The 19,150-nt window shown below is 39.6% G+C and overlaps 1 protein-coding gene across 1 annotated transcript in view; it reads left to right on the top strand.

Moving 5' to 3' along the window:
- Positions 1-19,150, top strand: part of THSD7B (thrombospondin type 1 domain containing 7B) — a gene marked incomplete at its 3' end in the record, with an annotated part of 273,337 nt that overhangs the window by 131,119 nt on the left and 123,068 nt on the right. Inside the window, exons 11-12 of the mRNA XM_082312579.1 lie at positions 3,643-3,775; positions 4,828-4,931. Coding sequence (XP_082168705.1) covers positions 3,643-3,775; positions 4,828-4,931 — 237 coding nt within the window. The remainder of the gene's footprint in view (positions 1-3,642; positions 3,776-4,827; positions 4,932-19,150) is intronic.

Here is a 19,150-nt window from a genome sequence, read left to right on the forward strand (position 1 = left end):
GAAAAGCCAATGATGAAATTCAGTTTTGAAAATGGGGTTTGAGTAATGTGCAATAAATGTTGAAGATAATTTAGTTTCTTGAGGTGAAGAATATTACTGTGGGAAGCTCATTTAGGTTTGGTACTGATTAATAGGAAGGAAATGGCTAAGATTCTAATGATGGTAGGTAATTTGAATGAAAATCATCACAAAGTGATAGAGTTCACGATTCTTAGAAGGGAAGGATGGCAATATCAGCAAGACATTTAAAAAAAAAAAAAAAGACAGACTTCAACAAACTCAGAGAATTGTTAGCTACACCTCTTGGGAATATGTTCTATGCAGATGGAAGCGTAGAAGACCTGGAAGCCACCAAGAAAGACTGTATGAAGGGCTGAAGCCCAGCTGGACTCTACTTGCTATCCTGAAACTATTATAAGAGCAAGCCAGTAGCACAGGGGAGCAAGGTGTGTGTAGGTCTGTATATGACTTGCATGTTCAAGCTTCAAACCATGAAGAAAAAACAACACACACAGCTAGGATACCCCTGGTTTTAGCTTTTCTCATCATCAGAGTTGTTCAGTTGTTTCCTTTTTGATTGTCAAATTGTTTCACAAAAATTAGAAACAAGCACGTAACTGAAGGTGAATTTAAAAATATAGTATAGAAATCAAGAATGCAAATTAAGCTATAGGAGGGTATTAGATAACAAGAATTATATAAATGGATTAGAAGTAAGGGGAAGCTGAATGCATGAGGAATGTGCAGTTGCTGCTGTTGTTTGCTGTCTGCAGCCAGGAGAGGAATGGACTAAAGAATAAGTATTTCAATAAATTAGATATTCCCATGTCGGTAGGGCTGTGTGAATAGAGAAGGAAGTAATAAAGTAATGCCAGAGCATCTTGTTACTGTCTTCTGGGTGAGAAATTGCTAAGTCCTAAGGAACTAACTAAAACTCAGTAATACCAAGGCAAACCAAACCAACCAATCGATCAATGTCCTCCCCCTTTCCCCCCGTCCCCCCCCCCCCCAAAGAAAAGTCAAGCAAATTGTAGATTACTCATCCTAACTTCGTTATGTAGAAAAACACAAGAACATGTTATTACTCAAGATATGAACATTTCAAGAATCAGATTCTGATAAACTGTCCAGTATGGATTTATTGAGAACAAATAGTGTCCAATAAATTTAATCTCCTTTTTTTGACAGCATAGCTGCTCTAATTAAGGGAAGTGGTAGATTTCTGACACATTAAACTTTTATCAGGAAGCTAAGGAACAGTGACTTGAATTAAATCACTGTTAAGTGGGTACTCAGCTGCTTGAAAAATCTCACAGTGGATACCACTGTGAAAAGAATCTGTCTCCTTTACTGCCTGCCATCAGGTATTGGTACACATTGATGAGATCCCGTGAGCCTTCTCGTCTCCAGCCTGAAGAGTCCCAGCTTTCCTGGTCTCTTCTTGTGTGTCAAATGCTCCAGTCCCTAAGTAGTCTTTGTGGCCATTCACTGGACTCACTCCAGTATGCCCATGTCCTCCTTCTCCTGGGGAGCCCAGAAATGGACACGGCACCCAGATGTCTCACCAGTGCTGATGAGAGGGAAAGAATCACCTCCCTCGACCTGCTGGTGATGCTCTTCCTAATGCAGCCCAGGATGCTGTGGCCCTTCTTTGCTGCAAGGGCACGTTGCTGCATCGTGGTCAACTTGTCTATCAGGACTCCCACGTCCTTCTCTGCAAAGCTGCTTCAGCTGATAGATGTCCACTGTTCATGATCAAACTGGAACACGAGCCAAGGAAAGTCCTAGAGAAAACTCTTCTTGTCCCAATTCTATGTGATATTTCTCTGAACAGCTTGCGTGTTTGAATAATATTAGTGGATGGTGCAGAGCTGAAAGAGGTAGCAAACACAATAGACAATATGTTAAGTTATACTGAAATCACTGAGAAATTTCTCAAAATTTGACATGGGAAGGGAAAAATCAATTGCACAAAGACAGAATGGAAAGTAAAGACCTCAGTACTGTCTCAGGCACTTCTGGAGATACAGTGGACTACAAAATGAATAGAAGTCAACAATTTGAAATGCTAAAACTCATATTGGGCTTGTCAAACTCACGGGCATGTTGTATGTAAAACACCAAAGGTGTTCCTGTACTGCGCACTGGTGAGGCTGCAGGTGGGGTTCCTTGTGTGGTGTGTTGTAAGAAAGTGAGTAATGAGAGATGATTAAATAGGACCTGTGAAGAACTGGGTTTTCTTAATTTAGAGAGGGGAAGACTTAGAGTGGATACAACCCCTTAAAACTTCATAAAGGCTATGCATCAGACAATAGAGATAAACTCTTTTTTTATGTCTAGTGGACAGAGATAAAGAAAGTTTAGCTTAATTTACAGGAGCGATTATTTGGGTTAGATTTTAAGAAAAGACTCTGGGAGGCTTTACAAGTGCTGACTCAGGCAACTGAAGGGAGGCTGTAGGAAGCTGTAGAGCTGCCTCGGTGGCTGGGGAAGAAGCAGGAGGGGGATTGCCCTGGGTGCACCGATCCTGCCTCAAAGCAGCAGCTGGGGTGAGCAACCTCCTGTCAGGTCCAAAGTCCCTTTGCGGTGATCTCACAGCGATAGCACGTGTGCGAGCGAAGGGTTGTATAAACTTGATACTTTTAGAGCTGACCATTTTTATTGGATTGTATTTGTACTTTGTCTTCACGGTGTGACTTTTCCTAAGTTTTCCTTCTACTCTAATGCGCTGTAATCTTGCTACTGCAGCTTTGGCCTTATCTTGAGCTGGAAAAACAATACTCATATAAGTGGGCTAATTTACACGCCGCTTTCCTCTCTTGGACAAATCTGATAAAGTCCGCTATTAAAAGATGTTTGCCTGGTCTGGAATCCTTTATGGAGTTCTGTTGAGATGCCTGTTCAGTTTTCTAGCATCTGTTTTTGAAGTGTGAATACGGTACCTGAAGAAGAACTAATGCCATACACAGTGGTTAAACCAGCTCTCAGTTTGTACTTACCACCTATGCAGCCAAGGATTGCATTTGTTTTAGTTACAGAGATATGTATATAAATCAATCCTTGTCTTTCATGCTGCATTCTGTACTGTAGATTTAGTGAACTGTGTTTCCAGGTGGATTTGATCTTGCATCAGTTGAGGTTAAGTAGAGAGTTAGCCTCTGTTGGTTGCAATGGTTTTCCTGTCAGGAAGTTATCGTCTCTAATTTCTAGAGCCATAAAGATGGGTTACTGGTAGCAGCCGGGGACCACCAGAATGTGTTTTCAGAAACAAAATCTTCCATTATGACAGTTTGGTTTTTTGGTTTTTATTCTTTTCTCCTATTCAGGTGTTGAAGTATTTGCTCATACTTAATTTGTCTGATTTGTTGTTCTGTTAAATAGACATTTCTTGATGCATCTCGTAGGCTGTTGGTTTATCAACCTTCCAGGTGCTGTTCTGCTGAACTACTGGTAATTTTACAGCAAGTAATGGTAGCTTTTGATCCAATGTACCATTCCCTCCCTTCTTTGGGTAGTCCAGAGTGCTCATGATTTCAAAATATAAATGAAATGCAAAGCATGTTTTTAACCAAGACAGCTAGATCACTAACTCAGGGTGCCAACTGTGTCTGGAAGGCAGGTTTTTTTTTCTTTATTTTACAGGCAATGCCACTGCAGTTAAGCAGTCCCGGTATAGGATTATCGTTCAGGATGCTGCCAATGGGGGACAGGCATGCCCGGACACCTTGTATGAGGAAAGAGAATGTGAAGATATTCCCATCTGTCCAGTGTATAGGTAAAAAGTGTTAGCTTGGAATCAGTCTCTTGCTGGTGGATTTCTGCTTCTCTAGAAATAACTCAATTGTTCTGCACAATTTTCATCAGAAAATGACATAAAACTGGAAAATGCAGAGTTATAAACAAATGACAACGCATGAACAATAAACCTTGCAAAATGTGTAGAAGTAGAGTTCTAACTGGAGATGTCATTAGATCTGGCATCAGCAGAACAAGAACCAGTGGACACAGCTCCTAGAAATGGTAACCTCAGGGTTCGATGTGTTTAAGGAAGCTATTACTGGGAACTCCCCCCTCAATGTATCTAAAAATCAATGTAAGCTATTTTGGGACCACAAGCACTCAACTGCGTTAATCATAATTGTATGCTTATTGCAGAAACTCTTGTCTTTTCCCCTGGTGCTCTCACTCCAGTGAATAATACGCACTTTAAAAAAATTCTGATTAGACAAATAGTACAATAGGGCAATTACTCACCGCTCTTCATTAAAATTCTGTGACCATCTGTTATACAATAGTAGTAAATAGAAAAGCATTATGTCTTTGCATATAAATCTTCAGCCCACACATCCTGTAGGACCTGGTCTGAGAGCAGAGCGGTGGGCTGAAGGTGGTGCCCCAGCAGGAGCCACACCACCCTGGCTCCGTACCGCGTAGCTGCTGTCTCGTGTTCTGGACTGGCACACATCCTAGCACAGAAAGCAGGTTGGGAACAGCACCAGTTGTATGAGAATGGGCTTGCAGGAGGAGAGCCTGATTTCAAAGCCCACTGAAGATGTTTGCTGTGTATTTTATGTGACCTTGAACCATGCCCTACAAAAATGAGGAAGGGAAACATGGTTGGAGGATGATATGGCTTGCTAGAAGGTGAACCTTGCCTCTGAATTTCAGTTCACAATGCTTACTTCAGGAGTAACTACAGCTTTTTTTACTCTATTTTTCCTTAAGTTTCCACAGTATATCATCATTCATAACTGATTTTTTTTTTTCTGTATGTATTAACTGTTTCCTAGTTTGAACGACTAAATTGTTAACCGTTTCCTCTCGCAGGTGGAAGACCCACCGATGGAGTCACTGTGTGCTGGTGCCGGATTCGGTGAGACAGGGTGTGCCGGGACATAGTGAGGCGTGTGGACATGGTTTGCAGTCAAGGGGTAAGCTTTCTCCATCCAGCCTCCCAATATTTAAGGTGTTGGAGGGTGACATTTCAGTAGGGTCTTTACTCTTTTACAGTAGCTAATTTGAAAACTACGTGACCGAAGCACTTAAAGGGTTTTGGGAAGTGGAGCCATTGTACAGTGTTGCTGCTGTGCTGGACGTTAAAGTACCGGTAATGTGATAGTATGTTTGGAGTATAGGAGGGGATGGATGCTCGGCATTTTGCAGTAACCTGCTCCTCTGCCTAAAGATGAAGCATGTGGGCTTTAAAAGAACTATCTATCTATAGACCTCTATGAAGTAATCCATTCTTGGTGCTAAAAATGGAAAGGATAATTTCCTTGTGATTATAAATTTTACTGATAATTTCCCCGAGGCCTGACTTTTGTTAAGACTATTAGAGAAGTTCAGCGTGGGTAAGGCTTTGGGCTCCTGCCCTTGGTGTGATTAAGCACTTGGAAAATACCGTGATCCCCTTGTCTGAACAAAAGTGTTGAGAAGAATTTTCACTGTTCAGAGTACGTGATGAGAGTCTGCAGTGGTTCCTGCAGATGGCTGGAGATTTGGCTGTTATCAGTCTCCTGGGAAATCTAATGAAACCTTTAACAAAAGGTTATTTTTATTGAAAAAAAAATTACTATACAGGTATGCTAACTGAAGAAACTTGACATAATAATTTACTCCTTCACAAGGGTAGAAACTATTCTTTGAAGATGAAGTGAATTTCTTACATAATCTGGAAACAAAGGGAAAGAAAGAAAAGCCCTGACAGTATGTGGGCTGTATCTGAAAGAAGAAATGTGTTTTAAACTAAGGCTCAGAGGAGTAAATATCTTTAACTAGGTTTTGACCACAAGCCTTTCCACAAGGTTTTCAAAGAGAGCTCTGTAAATTGAGATGTCCTAAAATGTATTCCTCAATCTCCATGTGAGGGGAAGGTAATCTTTATGCTCCAGTAGGTACATGAACTTTGTATTAATCTTACTCTGACAGAATTTGAAGTATAATAGAAGAGTATCACACTTATTTTTGCTCTGTGGAGAATCCTCCAACAATTACATAGGCTGTGTGCTGTGCTGCGGTAATCATGAGAAAGGAATCCCATAGCCTGGTGGATTTAAGCAAAGCTTGTTTCAGTGCCATGTTCACTTTTTGTAATTAACTGTGGTTTCTGTAACAGCTTTGGTTTTCATAATTACAGGTAGTGATAGAACCAGTCTGCTAGGTATTACTGAGGATGAGTGGGGTTTCAGGAAAATGAGTTCTCAGACGAAACCCATGGAAGATGATTTTTCAAGATGTTTCCCGCAAACAAGGGGAGTGATCTCCATGGAGAAGGCAGCTGAAACCAAGCTGCTAACTCCGACCTTATTGCTTCTGAAAAACAAGCTGCTAGATTTTCAGTGATTCTGTATCTTATCTATGGAAGTGTTTACTAAGGGAAACTTTCATACAGCTGCTGTTAATACCTCACCTTGCTGCTATGTGAACTCTTCAAGAGCAGCTGGCATGTGTGAAGAGGTGCAGTGTCACCATGTTGTCAGGGAGTAGCCATTTAGCCGAGGGTGGCGTCTGCTTACACGCCTTGCTGGGTCTCTTCAGCTTGTAGACCTCGGCACCGGAGAACTTGTGATCCTCTCATTCTTCACCATGAAGGGGGTCTTTGGAGATATTTTTGAAAGAACATGTGAGGTGAGGCTGGGGATTTGGGTTTGTCCAGCCTGGAGAAGTGTCTAATGGGAGTGGGGTTCACAGAGAAGATGGAGCCATGCTCTTCCCAGAGGTGCACAGTGAAATAATAGAAGATAACAGTCGTAGGCTGTAGTAAGGGAAATTCCCAGATTGCCCGGAGAGACCGTGGATTCCTTGGAGATACTGAAAACTCAAGTGAATAAGGTCTTGAGCAGCCTTTTCTAACTTTGAGGTCAGTCTCGCTTACAGCAGGCATTGGATCTTCAAAGTTCCTTTCCATTCTAAATTATATTGTACGATTTTGTGAGTCTGTGGATCTTTTCAGGGGAATCTGCACCATCAGTGGAAGAACGCCAAGTGTTACAGGTAGAGGCTTTCCTGCAATATTCAGGCACCCTACAAACGAGCGTGCATTCAAGGTATCACCACCACTCCGCACAGTAATTGGCTTGCATAATGTGTCAGTGTCTTTAGCCAGTAAGTGCTTATTTTCCAAAGAGTACTTATATGAATTTGCCCAGTTTCTTTTTGACCATGTAACAGCAATTACCTTTTTACCACTGAAGATAATCAGTCTTGCTGTTCCTTAGAGCATCCATTTTTAGAATTCTTTTTCTTTTGCTGTCCATATCCTGACTGTCATGTAAATAAGAGGATTTCAGTTTTCAGTGACTGTTGCATCTAGTCAATTATATAAGAGCATTGAATTCATATAAATTATTTCTAAAGAAAGAAAGCGTATGTTTATGTGTATCTATTTAGAATGATGACTGTGCTGAGGGAAAAATTAAGTCTGAAATGACTTTCAACTTCCATTCTTTCTCTAGGCTAGATTCTGAGGTAGATACTTACAGATCTTGTTCCACGAGTATTTTTCCTGAAATTGCATGTAAACGTACAGTGTAACATGCAGAAGATATCAGAATTTGTCTGTGAATAATAAGCAGAATAGCCAAAAACATGACAGCTGTCTGAAGCTGCAGTTTTCATGGCTTTGTCTTGGAATGATACTACACTAATTACAACAGCCTTTCATTTTGTGTATCGGCTTCAGTGGACTAACTTATTCAGAAAACAATCATGCTGGTAAGAGAAAAGTAGTGTTTAGAACTAAGAAATATAGTTGTTATTTGAACTTCATTAAGGCATGATTTGCAAAATGCCCCTGAGATAGGGCACTCGAGAGTAAAACAGGGTGGGGATGTTACTGTTGCTTGACAGTGACATAGACAACATTTCTAACAGTAAATGAAGAGCTGTACAGGCTTTTCTATTGCTATATAGCTGTCATTTTCCTCGAGAAGTGACTAATTTACTAGAAGGTGTCAAGACTGTGAGAAAATTGCTTCTGCTTTGGATGCCCTTCAGTGACTTTACTGTTCTCTGATGTTTGTGATGGAGGGTCCTTCAGAAATGACCTCTCCCTTCAGTGCTGACATGAGCAGCCACCTTAGACATTTACATTTTTGGGGAAAAATGTGTTGCTCATTACAAGGGATTCTTAAGGTTTAATTAGTGGATGGAAAGCCTGTTTTAAGCAAGTGTCTTTGAAGGCTGCTTCAAAAGCCATTGATAAAGTAAATAGACACGTATTAAAGAGCAGACTGATGTAATGAGACTCGGCTTTAAAAACCCATCTTGGAAATACATTGACAACATGGTTATGAAAAAAGTAGTTACTTTCCAAAAGCAAGGAGAAGCTGCAGCAGTGGAACATGTCATGTCTTATTTCTCCTGCTCCTGCCACTTCTTAACTGTGATTCATTTGGGGGATTTGACCAAATCTCCCCCCATTAACAAGACAGTAAGTCCATCTCAGAGCTGTAGCTCCCCATCACAAGAATACAGAAATGCTGTGACACAGAGCAGCAAATATTCTTAGAGAATAATTTATTGATTTATGTACAGGAAAACAACAACAAGCCCACCAATGCAGTAATGAGAAACTGCTCTGCTTTGGAGAAGTGCACTCTCCCTGGCTCACCTGAGGTCACGGGGTGGATCGATACTGGATAGCCTCATGTGCATCTCAGGAGAATATTTCTTCTGGTACGCTCTTCTATCAGACCATGTATGATGTATTTCTTTCCTTCATTAACCGGGTTGTAAATTCACACCACGTGGACTTTGCTAAGATGGTTGGTGTTAAATATAATCCGTTTCAGTTGAAAAGTTGATGTATGAGTTGACAGTGAAAAAGTAGAGTGCAGGCAGCACCAGACTCAAGCAATTTAAGATTCCTGTCTCCTTCATTGCAGTTTCTGGCTCTTGCCTGGAGCTTCCTGATAGCTATAGGGATATTGCAGACAAGACCGGTTTTAGACTGAGATGCAGATCAAAAACTTATCATTATGAGAACAAAAATCGTAACAATCTGCTATCTAAGTTTTCTGAGTGCGTCTAAATGCAGTGATAGTTCCAGTAAAATCTTATATAAAATGCAGGCAGAACCGTGATTACAAACATCATTTGTAATAAATTAGTGACTGAGTTAATATATGTTCTGTACTAAGCAAGATGAAAGGATGAATTTTGATATCGCCTGTTAACATTGCATCTACAAAAATATTTCAAACAGGCATCTTTAGCTGTATTATCTAGTGTATTATCAATCTGTAACACAGTAATGACCGTATACATTACTGTTGTTTCTGCTGAAATTATTTTATGGTAACCTATTTATAATGAGACGTGCCATCAAAAAAACATCAGTGTTGCCATTTTTTTTTTTGCTCATAAGATAGTCACCCAACAGTTCTCATTCCCTGTTTTGTAGGTAGTTAATATAACTGCTGATTAGCTAAATTAACAGATGCATTCATTGTAATTTGAGTTGCGGAACGCTTTTTCACAGAATTACCAATTTCAGGAGGTACGTATTAGAATCCTGTTATAATTCAGAGGCTAGAGGCAATGTGATAACCCAAAGTTTACAATGAATACATTTATGATAGTAAACGTAGCGAAGACATGGGCTGCTTCAGTTAGATGGTGATATTTTATGAGCAGAGCTTTGCGATGCAGTCCTGTGTATAAATCTGTCCAGCTGATAGCAGCTTACCTGTCTTCAGTAGCTCCCTCCAATATTAGCTTTGCCTGGTAGGACGCTGGCACCTTGAGCCTTACTCTGAGTGATGCTGGAGGCTCATTAGGTTTGTCAGTGTTTTTTCTGATGATGCTGGTCTAGGGACCCACTGGTAATGGGTGGTTGTGGGGGCACAAGTAGGAGCACGACGAGCTGAACTTGAGTGGTCCTAGCCAGCATCTCTCCCTGGAAGACACCTGCCTGGCAGCTGGTGGCATTGGGAGCAGATAGTTGAGGGGAAAAAGTAATTACCAGGGTAAGGACAGGCGCTGAGTCTTGCTTATGATACGTTTGAAAGGAAAGCTTATGAAGCGAAGTCTTTCTAGGATGGGGATTGAAGTTTGGAGGGTCGCCTTTCCATGATGGAGAGCCTCAGTCTGTTATCAGCCATGTCTGCCCGGGGCTTTGCCAACACTTTACCGATGTAGCTCCTCTACATCATATGGCAAATTCATGAAATACGTGTTATCTGTATTGTTGTTTTCTTGTCACTGATAATGCAATTTTTAGCTTATAAACACATGGAGAGTAATAAGGTGATAAGAAACAACCAAACCAGAATTGATTTACTCTTATTTGTTCTTGATAATCTGATTTCTTCCCTTGACAAGGGAGTGGGCTGGAGGTTAGGCAATAAGGTAAGTGGAAAGCAGCACAGATAACATTCCCTTGACTTTAGGAAGACGTTGAGTCCAGTCCAACATGACAGCGTCCCATGTCCAATAAGAAAGTATGACCTAGAGAAATGCAGAATGAAGGGATTGTGCAACTTGTTGAAAAAACGCAATCAAAGCTCTGTTATCGGTTGTTTGCTGTCAACCAGGAAGGCCATTTCAGATGGCTTCCCGTGGGGCACACATACTCATGGCTGTCTTCGGCATTTTCACCAACAGCGTGTATAATGAAATAGAAATATGTACATCTGTATACATCTGGGTATTTGCAAATTGCAACTACTATGAAGGGCGGGCCAACAATACAAGTTGGATAGATTTGAGCATGCTCTGAAATCAGAAAAGTGAAATTTTGATTAAAGAAAAAAATTTGCAGCACTCACACTATGCAGAAATAGGGGCAGCGGTATTGAAGAGGTAAGTCTGGAATTAAGAGTTATGGACTACGTATTAGCAGTGGTATGTTGTTGTAAAAAATGTACATCATAAAATCATGTATTTTACATTTTCCTTCTGATCTCCAAGTTCCTGAAATTTATTCTTGTGCTTCCTAAAATAGAATATTTTTAACAGGTAATCCTCCCTTTTACTTTTGTTCCATAACAGTTTCTGCCACTGCAAATAATGACAAACAATTAAAGTCAAATAAAAAGTCAGGATTTTCTCGTGAGTAATTCCAATTCCTAGTTTGCCAACAAATTCAGAATAGATAAGAAATCTTTTTTCAAAATACCCAGATTTCATTAACAGAAACAAATAAGGTATTTAGGAGTCTAAGCTCTGGCGAATATCAGTAAACAAATTAAAATCTCTTGAATTTAATGGAAGTTTACCCGTGATTTTTACATTGAAAACTTATCTTCAGTCTTGGTGAGCTATGTGTATCTGCGCACAGGAGTTTGTAATTTGAGAGATTTATCACCACAGTGTGGATGTTTTATTACATGAAGCTGGATTGTTTGTATCTAATTGCTATCAGTTTACCTGTAGACTTTGATCTTTAAATTATTTCCCAAAGCCTGAGTTTAATTGTGGATTTGATAGTAGATGAACTACTTCAAGCAAAAATGTGTGACAACGTTTCACAAAGGGGAAAACAAGGAAAAATTAAGGAGGAGGAGACAAAAATACAATACTAATGTCATGTATGCATGTGTGCATTCTTAGCCTTTCCTGCACCAGTGGAATGAGGAAGGTACCCTCTCCCAGACAGATTTTCCATGGATTTATGTCAGTTTGGGAACATTAGAATTGATCCGGGAGCAGGAGGAGAGGGGATGGGACAGATGAGGCTATGTGAGATGTGATGGATCAATCTCTCTGAGCATTTCATGGTTGCCTTTGAGATTCCGGCAGTTTAATTTATGAGAAATAAAATCACTTGTCTGTATAGAAATCATCCTGGGCCAATTTCTTAAAACCCGGTGGCGTAGCAGAGTTGTCTATGTAAATACGTGCATGGCTGTACTGGAGTCTGCAGCTGAGTACTGGTTTGGGGAATGCAAGTTTGTCCTCATATTGCATTAAATCCCACTGATCTCCACGTAATGTGTTCCTGTAGACCAATTTCTCTTTCCTTGGGTCTTAGTTGATAGGACAAGGGGAAGAAAGATTGATAACTGATTTTCCAGTGACAGGTTGTCCGCAAAAGAGTGATGGTGGACTACCCTCCTTTTTTCGTGGGAGATGTCAGCAGGCATCACGCGACGCTTAGAACAGTGCTACTATATTTCAGTCTGGCTCTGGCCCAGCTTCCACCTCAGGTATAGCTGCTGTAAGAGTATTTCATAGGCGGTAGGAGAATTGGCGTGACATTACTTTATAGACGCTAACTAATATCAAGAGAGACTCCAACTCATTTCTGTCACTGTAGCCTTATGCCAACAACATAAAAATTTAAGAGACTCTTAGAGAATTTGTCCTGACAGCAATCTACAGTGCAACATCTTATCCAAAGGCAACTCAGTAATCTGTAGACTTTCTGTAAAATAAAGATGATGAAGACTGTGTCAGATAAATTACATGTATTTGATTTCCTTCAAAAACAGGACAGTGTATTCTACTCTGTAGAAGGAAGGAAGCAGGTTTTCTACCTTAACTATATACTGTTCCTATCTGATAAACAAAACAAATATCAGCATCTTAGTACCACGCACAGCATGTGTTTTCTGGGGGGTGTGGGGGGGAAGTCTTGATCGAGCCTTTTGAAGCCAGAAGGCATAAACACTGAAAAAGTATACTACAAGCACGTACCAATAGAGGGATTGTTAAAAGATCAAAATAATGAGAACTAAAGCAGAGGAACATCAAAGCTTTCCAGGCTATGTATTTCTGCCTTGCTTAGGAGGAAGGCGGGAAGAAGGGGGGAAAGAAGGTTTTAGATCAATAGTAAATGGCCCGATCACCTCGAAGTCAAAGGCAGCACCATCCACATGTGTACAATTTACAGTAATTGCTAGAGCATCTCAATCATAAAAGTCCCAAATGATCTGACAGTACTCATACCATATTTAACAGGTACACAGAGAGAGTCAAGATCATCTTATCTGAAGGAAACTCCTTTTTAAATGTAAGGGTAGATAGATTTTCATTTTGTCTTTCATCCCTTTGATTAAGTTCAGCTCTCTTTGGTCCTCCTAAGATTTCTTTCATCTAGTGTGTAGTCTGTATGATCTAAGCAACTATCGTTGGTGAAAGTCGTTTTTGGGGTCCTTTTTTAAATGATGGATTGTCATTAAACAGAGTATAGTAGATGAAAGAGGTCCAAGGAGAACCAAACTGTGCTGAGACTTACTCAGGAGGATGAAAGACATAATGAGAGACATAATGAAGAGCAATCTCTCCCTCAAACTGGAGACAGGCCCTTCCAATTATGACTTGTTTTTAGCACCAGCTTCCACCAATTTAAAATCCGAGTTATGAACAGTTGATTCAGACTTTTTGTAGAAATCGGAGAAATTATTATTATATGAACTGGGTCATCATGCTTCATGGTTTGTGGAGAGGGTGTTATAAACTATAACAGAAATCTTTTCTGTGGCCATGGGTGGATTGTAAGTAGACCCAATCAGACAGACTCGTGTGCTCCTTGTCAGAAATACAGGAGCCATTTCATCTTAAAACTGTGTTACGTTAACTTAGAACCTGAAACATGAGGGTTTATAGTCATTAATATTTTATATGATCTCATGTAACTGACACTGTAACTAGCTATAAAAATATATGATTTATTTTCATGTTCTTCCTAACCTTTTGGCCTCTGCCTGTGTCTGGCATACCTCAGTTCCATGGGTTAACCCTGCAGTGAGTCAACTATTTTAGTTTCTTGATGATTTTCAATTTAATTGAAACATCCTTTGTTCTTAAGACATTTGAGTCCCATTTAGTCTCCTTTTCTGTTTACTATTTTATATAGCACTTTCATGTCCCTCTTGTTCAACCTCTCCATGTTGCAGGCAGTTCTATTCGGTACTGATTTAGATCTACTTTTGCTTTTATAAAATTTTAATTTCCTTCCTGTCACGGTTCTGCTGTTTACAAATCCAAAGACAATTCACGCCAAAGCTGCTGTGGTTCATAGGGAAATTGTTAAATATTTATCCGAGCTGAGCAGGATAAGATCCAGGTTCTCTGGAAAATGGCCTTAAGGAGAACTTTTCTTCAAATAGACACTTTAAATGGGAAGCCTTGAAGCATGACCAAAAATAAGCAAGTTTATTAAAAAGCTTTTATACTATTAGTTGTCGGGAAAACATTAGAGATGTTATTCTCCAAGTCTTTACCAGCATAACCTCTTCCTTGTCCATAATGATCTCAGTCCAGTGGAATACCAAATTCTGAGAAATCCCAGAGACATTAACTGGAAGGATAAAGACCAGTCGTTTATTTTTACAGTACGATAGTACCAAAGGAGCTTAGTTTGATTTTTTTTTTTTTTTTTTTTTTACCTAGCTGAAGAAATGGACGGTTCCAGGTTGAAATGCTGATCCTGCTTAAGTCAATGAAATATTAAAGGACTCTGTCAGTTCTTTGGAACACCATCATCCCCGCCCCCCCCCCCCCCCCCCCCCAAAAAAAAACAAAAAAAAAACCCAAAAAAACACAACAAAAAACCAAAACTAACGGTGAAAGGAAAAAGGGAGATGTTGAAAGGAATGCAGAATTTGATTTATAACAGATATTGTTCATTGTCAGACTGCTAAGGCTTGGACTGCTTGGGGAATTTCCTTCAGAGGAGCTTGGTCAAAGTTGTAGTTTGCATTTTCCCTTATTCTGCATTAGTTAGAAAGCACTTCTTATTGGAAATTATTGAGTCAGGTTTCTTTGAATAATTAAGCCCTAATACTCAACATGAATATTAGCATCCTAAATGGCAGAGCTCATCAGTGTGGCTTACTATAAATCTTCAGGCACAAGATCTGTTAAATGTGACATGCCGCAAAGGTGCAAAAGGAATCCTGATGTCATGCTCGCTGAATCTGAATTTGTATATTTATGTTACTCCAATAGCTTTATGTCTTCAGCAGAGGTTTTAGACATGAGTTTTCCATTTCAGAATAAATGAATAACCTTGGCTTAAACTACCTTTCCAAATTCCCAGCATCTTTCTTTCAAATGGGTGTGCTGAAGTGACAGTAGAGTAACTGGAAGTGACGGGCATACTTACCAAGTGCTTGCACTTGGGAGAATACATCAGGTAACTGTGAAATGGTCAATATTACATTTGCTTTACATGTCCAGTGGTGCTCTTTTCTGTTGGCATCATTTCTAAGTATGTTCAGAAATATTAAAAATACTGAGCATCGTGTTTAGCACTTTCTAAACCAGTTTGATGCTTGCAGCAGTAATACTTCCGAGCGTTTTTCCTGTTGGAAACACCCTTCTCCCCTTTTGTTAACAGTATTGTCATTGATTTGCTTCTCAAAAGACTCAGGAGAAGATTCCATCTTCTTTATATTATAATAAATCAAGGGAAGCTTCATCCAAAAAATTGGAATTCCACTGGAATAAAATTACTACACAAGAAAAAGCCATCTCTATGCTTTGATGGCAATAGATAGTAATGAAAAAACTGTCATCTTCTAACAAAGATTTTTCTAAAGTAAATTTTTTTCCTAGCAGCCGCTGGTTTTGCCTGGTGCGTGCGTCATTTATTAAAGGATTGCTGATATTGGCTTTGTGAAATAAGGAGAGTTTGGAATCATACATTCTGATGTTTGACAGAGTTTTCCCGAAGTAGTGTATTTTGTAATGTCAAATTTGGATCTTGGATGTGAAACCTTGTGGCAAATGTGACTTTTTACCGCTTTTCTGGTCAATTCTAACATCAGTACTATTGTTCCTTCTTGACAGTTCACTCAAGTTTCAGTCCTGCAATCATATATTTGTTTTCTTTGATATGTGCCCCAAGGTGATTGACATTTCTTGGAGTTATCTCTTTTCTGCTGTCTCTTGGATATTAACTTTCTGTATCTTTGTTTTTATCGTGGTCTTTGTGTCAGCAAAGGAAATGCCTGAACTAGAGGTACGCAATATGAGGGGATCTAACTGACCTATTAAAATGCAATAGGCTTGTCGAAGGCCGTCTACTTCAGCATTTGTTTGATTTGGGATGAAGTAGATCAACATGTCCTCAGGGGATGTATGACGTGAGAGGGCAGCACTCCCAGCCACCGCTGTGTGATAGGAATATATGGGCTTCCACAGCCTCTGCCCTTGCTGGCCACGAGCCTTCGCTGCTGGCTTGTTTTATTCCTTATGCTCTGGGAGGGCATCTTAGTAATAGGTACTTATTAACGATATTTGAGAAAATCAAGCGGAAATTGGCCTGCAGAACTGCGCAGCTATGTGCAGACATGAACTCTTGAGAGAGTTTGAGGGATTTAGCTCTTCTGTTGCATTTTAACCCCCTGGAGCATGTGATGTGGTCATGGCAGATGTCGTTTGGGGCACATCAGAGAATTTGTGGGGCAAATCAGACATACCGTGTTTGTGAGAAGTTGCTTTGACCAGCAGGTGCTTTTTGAGTATCGCTTTGAAAGCATCAGTTAGTGGAGCATGTAAAAATCCCTGCCTATGAGATGGATGGGTCTTGTGCGGGCTGCATTGCTGGTGAAGTTGCATGTGAGCAAACCTCCAAAGAAACAGGGAATACATTTGTGCTTTAACATAAATAGGTATCTTCAGTGCCTAGTTTCATGGAGTATAAATTTTCATGTTATCTAAGCACATCTGCTCATAATAATTAACTTCTGTGGTGTATGAAAGGAAAAGCTACATCAGCTCTATGGTATGACGAGATGGATTGCTTTCTATCCGTTCATCATAATGATTAATTGTAGCGTTTATAGGAAGATGTCTGCTTTTTATTAATTTTTGTTTTTAGATCATGTATCTTGCCTTTTTTTAAGCTTATTTAAATGTAAATACTCTGCAAATCCGGTATGAAAGCATAAACTTTCCAATTTTAAGTGCTTTGATGAGAAACAGGGCAAAATATGTCTTTGCTTTTATTGTCTTATCTGAAGACTTTGAAAGATGCCTGTCTTTCCTAGTGAGATGAATTTCACAGGTAAATGTAAATATTGAAAGTAAGCATGAAAGAAATTTAGAAGGATTATGGAATTTCATTTGACCCTGAGAGCTGGTGTTTCCCAGGGGCAAACTTAATAACACTGAAACATATTAGCAATTTGCAGTTGGTCCTGTGGTTTTGCAAGTATTAAATATTTACTGTGAGTGAAATAATAATCTGATGTTCCCCAAGTTAAATACACTTAATGCTTAGGCTTTAGTTCAGTAAAATTTGAGTATGTGCTTTGTGGAATGTAAGCTTTCAGGTTTGCAGTAGAAGTAGCGATGGCTAGACAAATACAGCTATCGGTTAGCGCTAACCTGTCAAGTAGGTTGATCGGGGGGGCCCAGTGATCCTGTTGTATTTTCTCCCGATGCAGTCATCGTCTTCTTCCGTTACTTGAAAACAAGTTAATATGTGTTGTATAGATGGAGGTCAGCCACAGGTTTATATTGGTGTTGAGCTGCACAGTAAGAATTGGTGGAAGCAAAAGAAATGATGTGTGGAGAGCATTTATTGAGCAAAAGTCTGAAACTCAGGTAAAGTTGCAGGTGTGTACAGAATTTAGCCTACTATTTAAAAATCTTTCTGCGTTGCTCAAATCATATTGATTAAATGATAAACAAAGTACTTTCTTGAAATCTCACGGTGACTGGTGTAAACTCCCTGATTGAATTATACTGCAAACAGAACACCGTAAGGGAAAATGTCTGTGTCAGTTAGTTATATCTTTTTTTTTTAAGGTTTTCTTATTAAAAATTCCATCCCAGGATTTTCTCAGAAGATAAACTAGACTCAACAAAGAAGTTAATGCAAAAATAAGCTATTGCAATGGCATCAATGAACAGATACAATAAGCAAATAAGCAATTTGCAGATAGTCAACATCCCATGAAATGTTTATAAAGGTAATATTTAAGATCTCATAAAATCAAATTGTATGCAGATACAATAACAAAAGTCAGTAATAAACCAGTGGTGAATCAGGTCCAGAGAGAATCATAAAGCAAAAGGCTCTATTCTATTTCGGAGGTTTTCTTTAGTGCTAAGCATGCTATATGTTTTTATAGCAACTCCACCCAATCTTTGCTTACCCAGTTACTCGTGGTTAGAGTGCGCACATATGAATCAAACTGCTAAAGGCATGTGCTTTTTGATGCAATATAATTTAATTATTAAGAAAGTCATTTGGATGTCATTTAGGATTCACGGTGCTGAGCATTTTTAGGATTTTCGTCCTCAAGGAAACAAACTATTCTAAAATGAGGCTACCAGTCTTTGCTTTATTTCCCAGAGTCCATCAATCTATTACAGAAAGAAAGTTGATGCATTTAACTTTTTTCTTTTTTTTTTTGTTTTGTTATCTGTGGTAGTTGTTATTATCTGCTGGATAATTATTTGTTCCAATATTTTTGTGCAAATCAAAAATAAGCTGATGGGCCTGTATTTCCATACCCCTCATCTTAAATAAAAAATAATAATAAATAGAGCTGTTATAAGGATAGGCAGAGTATTTGCTGATAAGCTCTACTTTCTCCATGAGGTCTCAAAAATGCTCATTTCTGACACATCAAGATCGGTTTCTGTAAGTTTGCTAGAGCCAGGGTTCATTAGGACAGACAATTTCAAAATAGCCAGCTTATCCTTGACAGCTCTTTCCCTGAAAGAGGACCCAGAGGCCTGAGATCCTGCCTTTTTCTAACCACTAATTGTAACACTCCCGGGATTGCAGCTGATCCGCTCAGTGAAGGCTGGTGCAAGCTTGGGCCAGTTTTTGGGGAGGTGGGGTGGGAGAGTGGAGAGTATCTGGGTTTTACCACGTTTGCAGAAGGATCCTTTGTTACCTCTAATGCCCGTTGCTAATTCTGATTTTTTGCATGCTTGTGCTGCAATCTTCTGCTAATCCTCAGGAACTTGACCTAGTTTCCACCTTTTTTTTTGTTTGAGGGCAGTGAATAGCTTTTGACTGAGCTTAGCTGATCTCATACTCCAGCTTATCCCTACCATGGTTGTGCTCGTTCCCTAACAGGAGAGCTTTCACGCTGGCGTTTATCTTTTTTCTGAACTGCAGCTTTCTTCAATTTCTTTTCCCTAGCCCAGCTTTTGAGGGCACCTTACTTAGCTTTAATGCAGATGTAGCTATATGAATGTATTAGTCCACCTGCCCATCCCAGCTCTTGGTAACTGTGTA

This window comes from Platalea leucorodia, assembly GCF_965183815.1.
Source record: "Platalea leucorodia genome assembly, chromosome: 5".
Lineage (NCBI taxonomy): Eukaryota > Metazoa > Chordata > Aves > Pelecaniformes > Threskiornithidae > Platalea > Platalea leucorodia.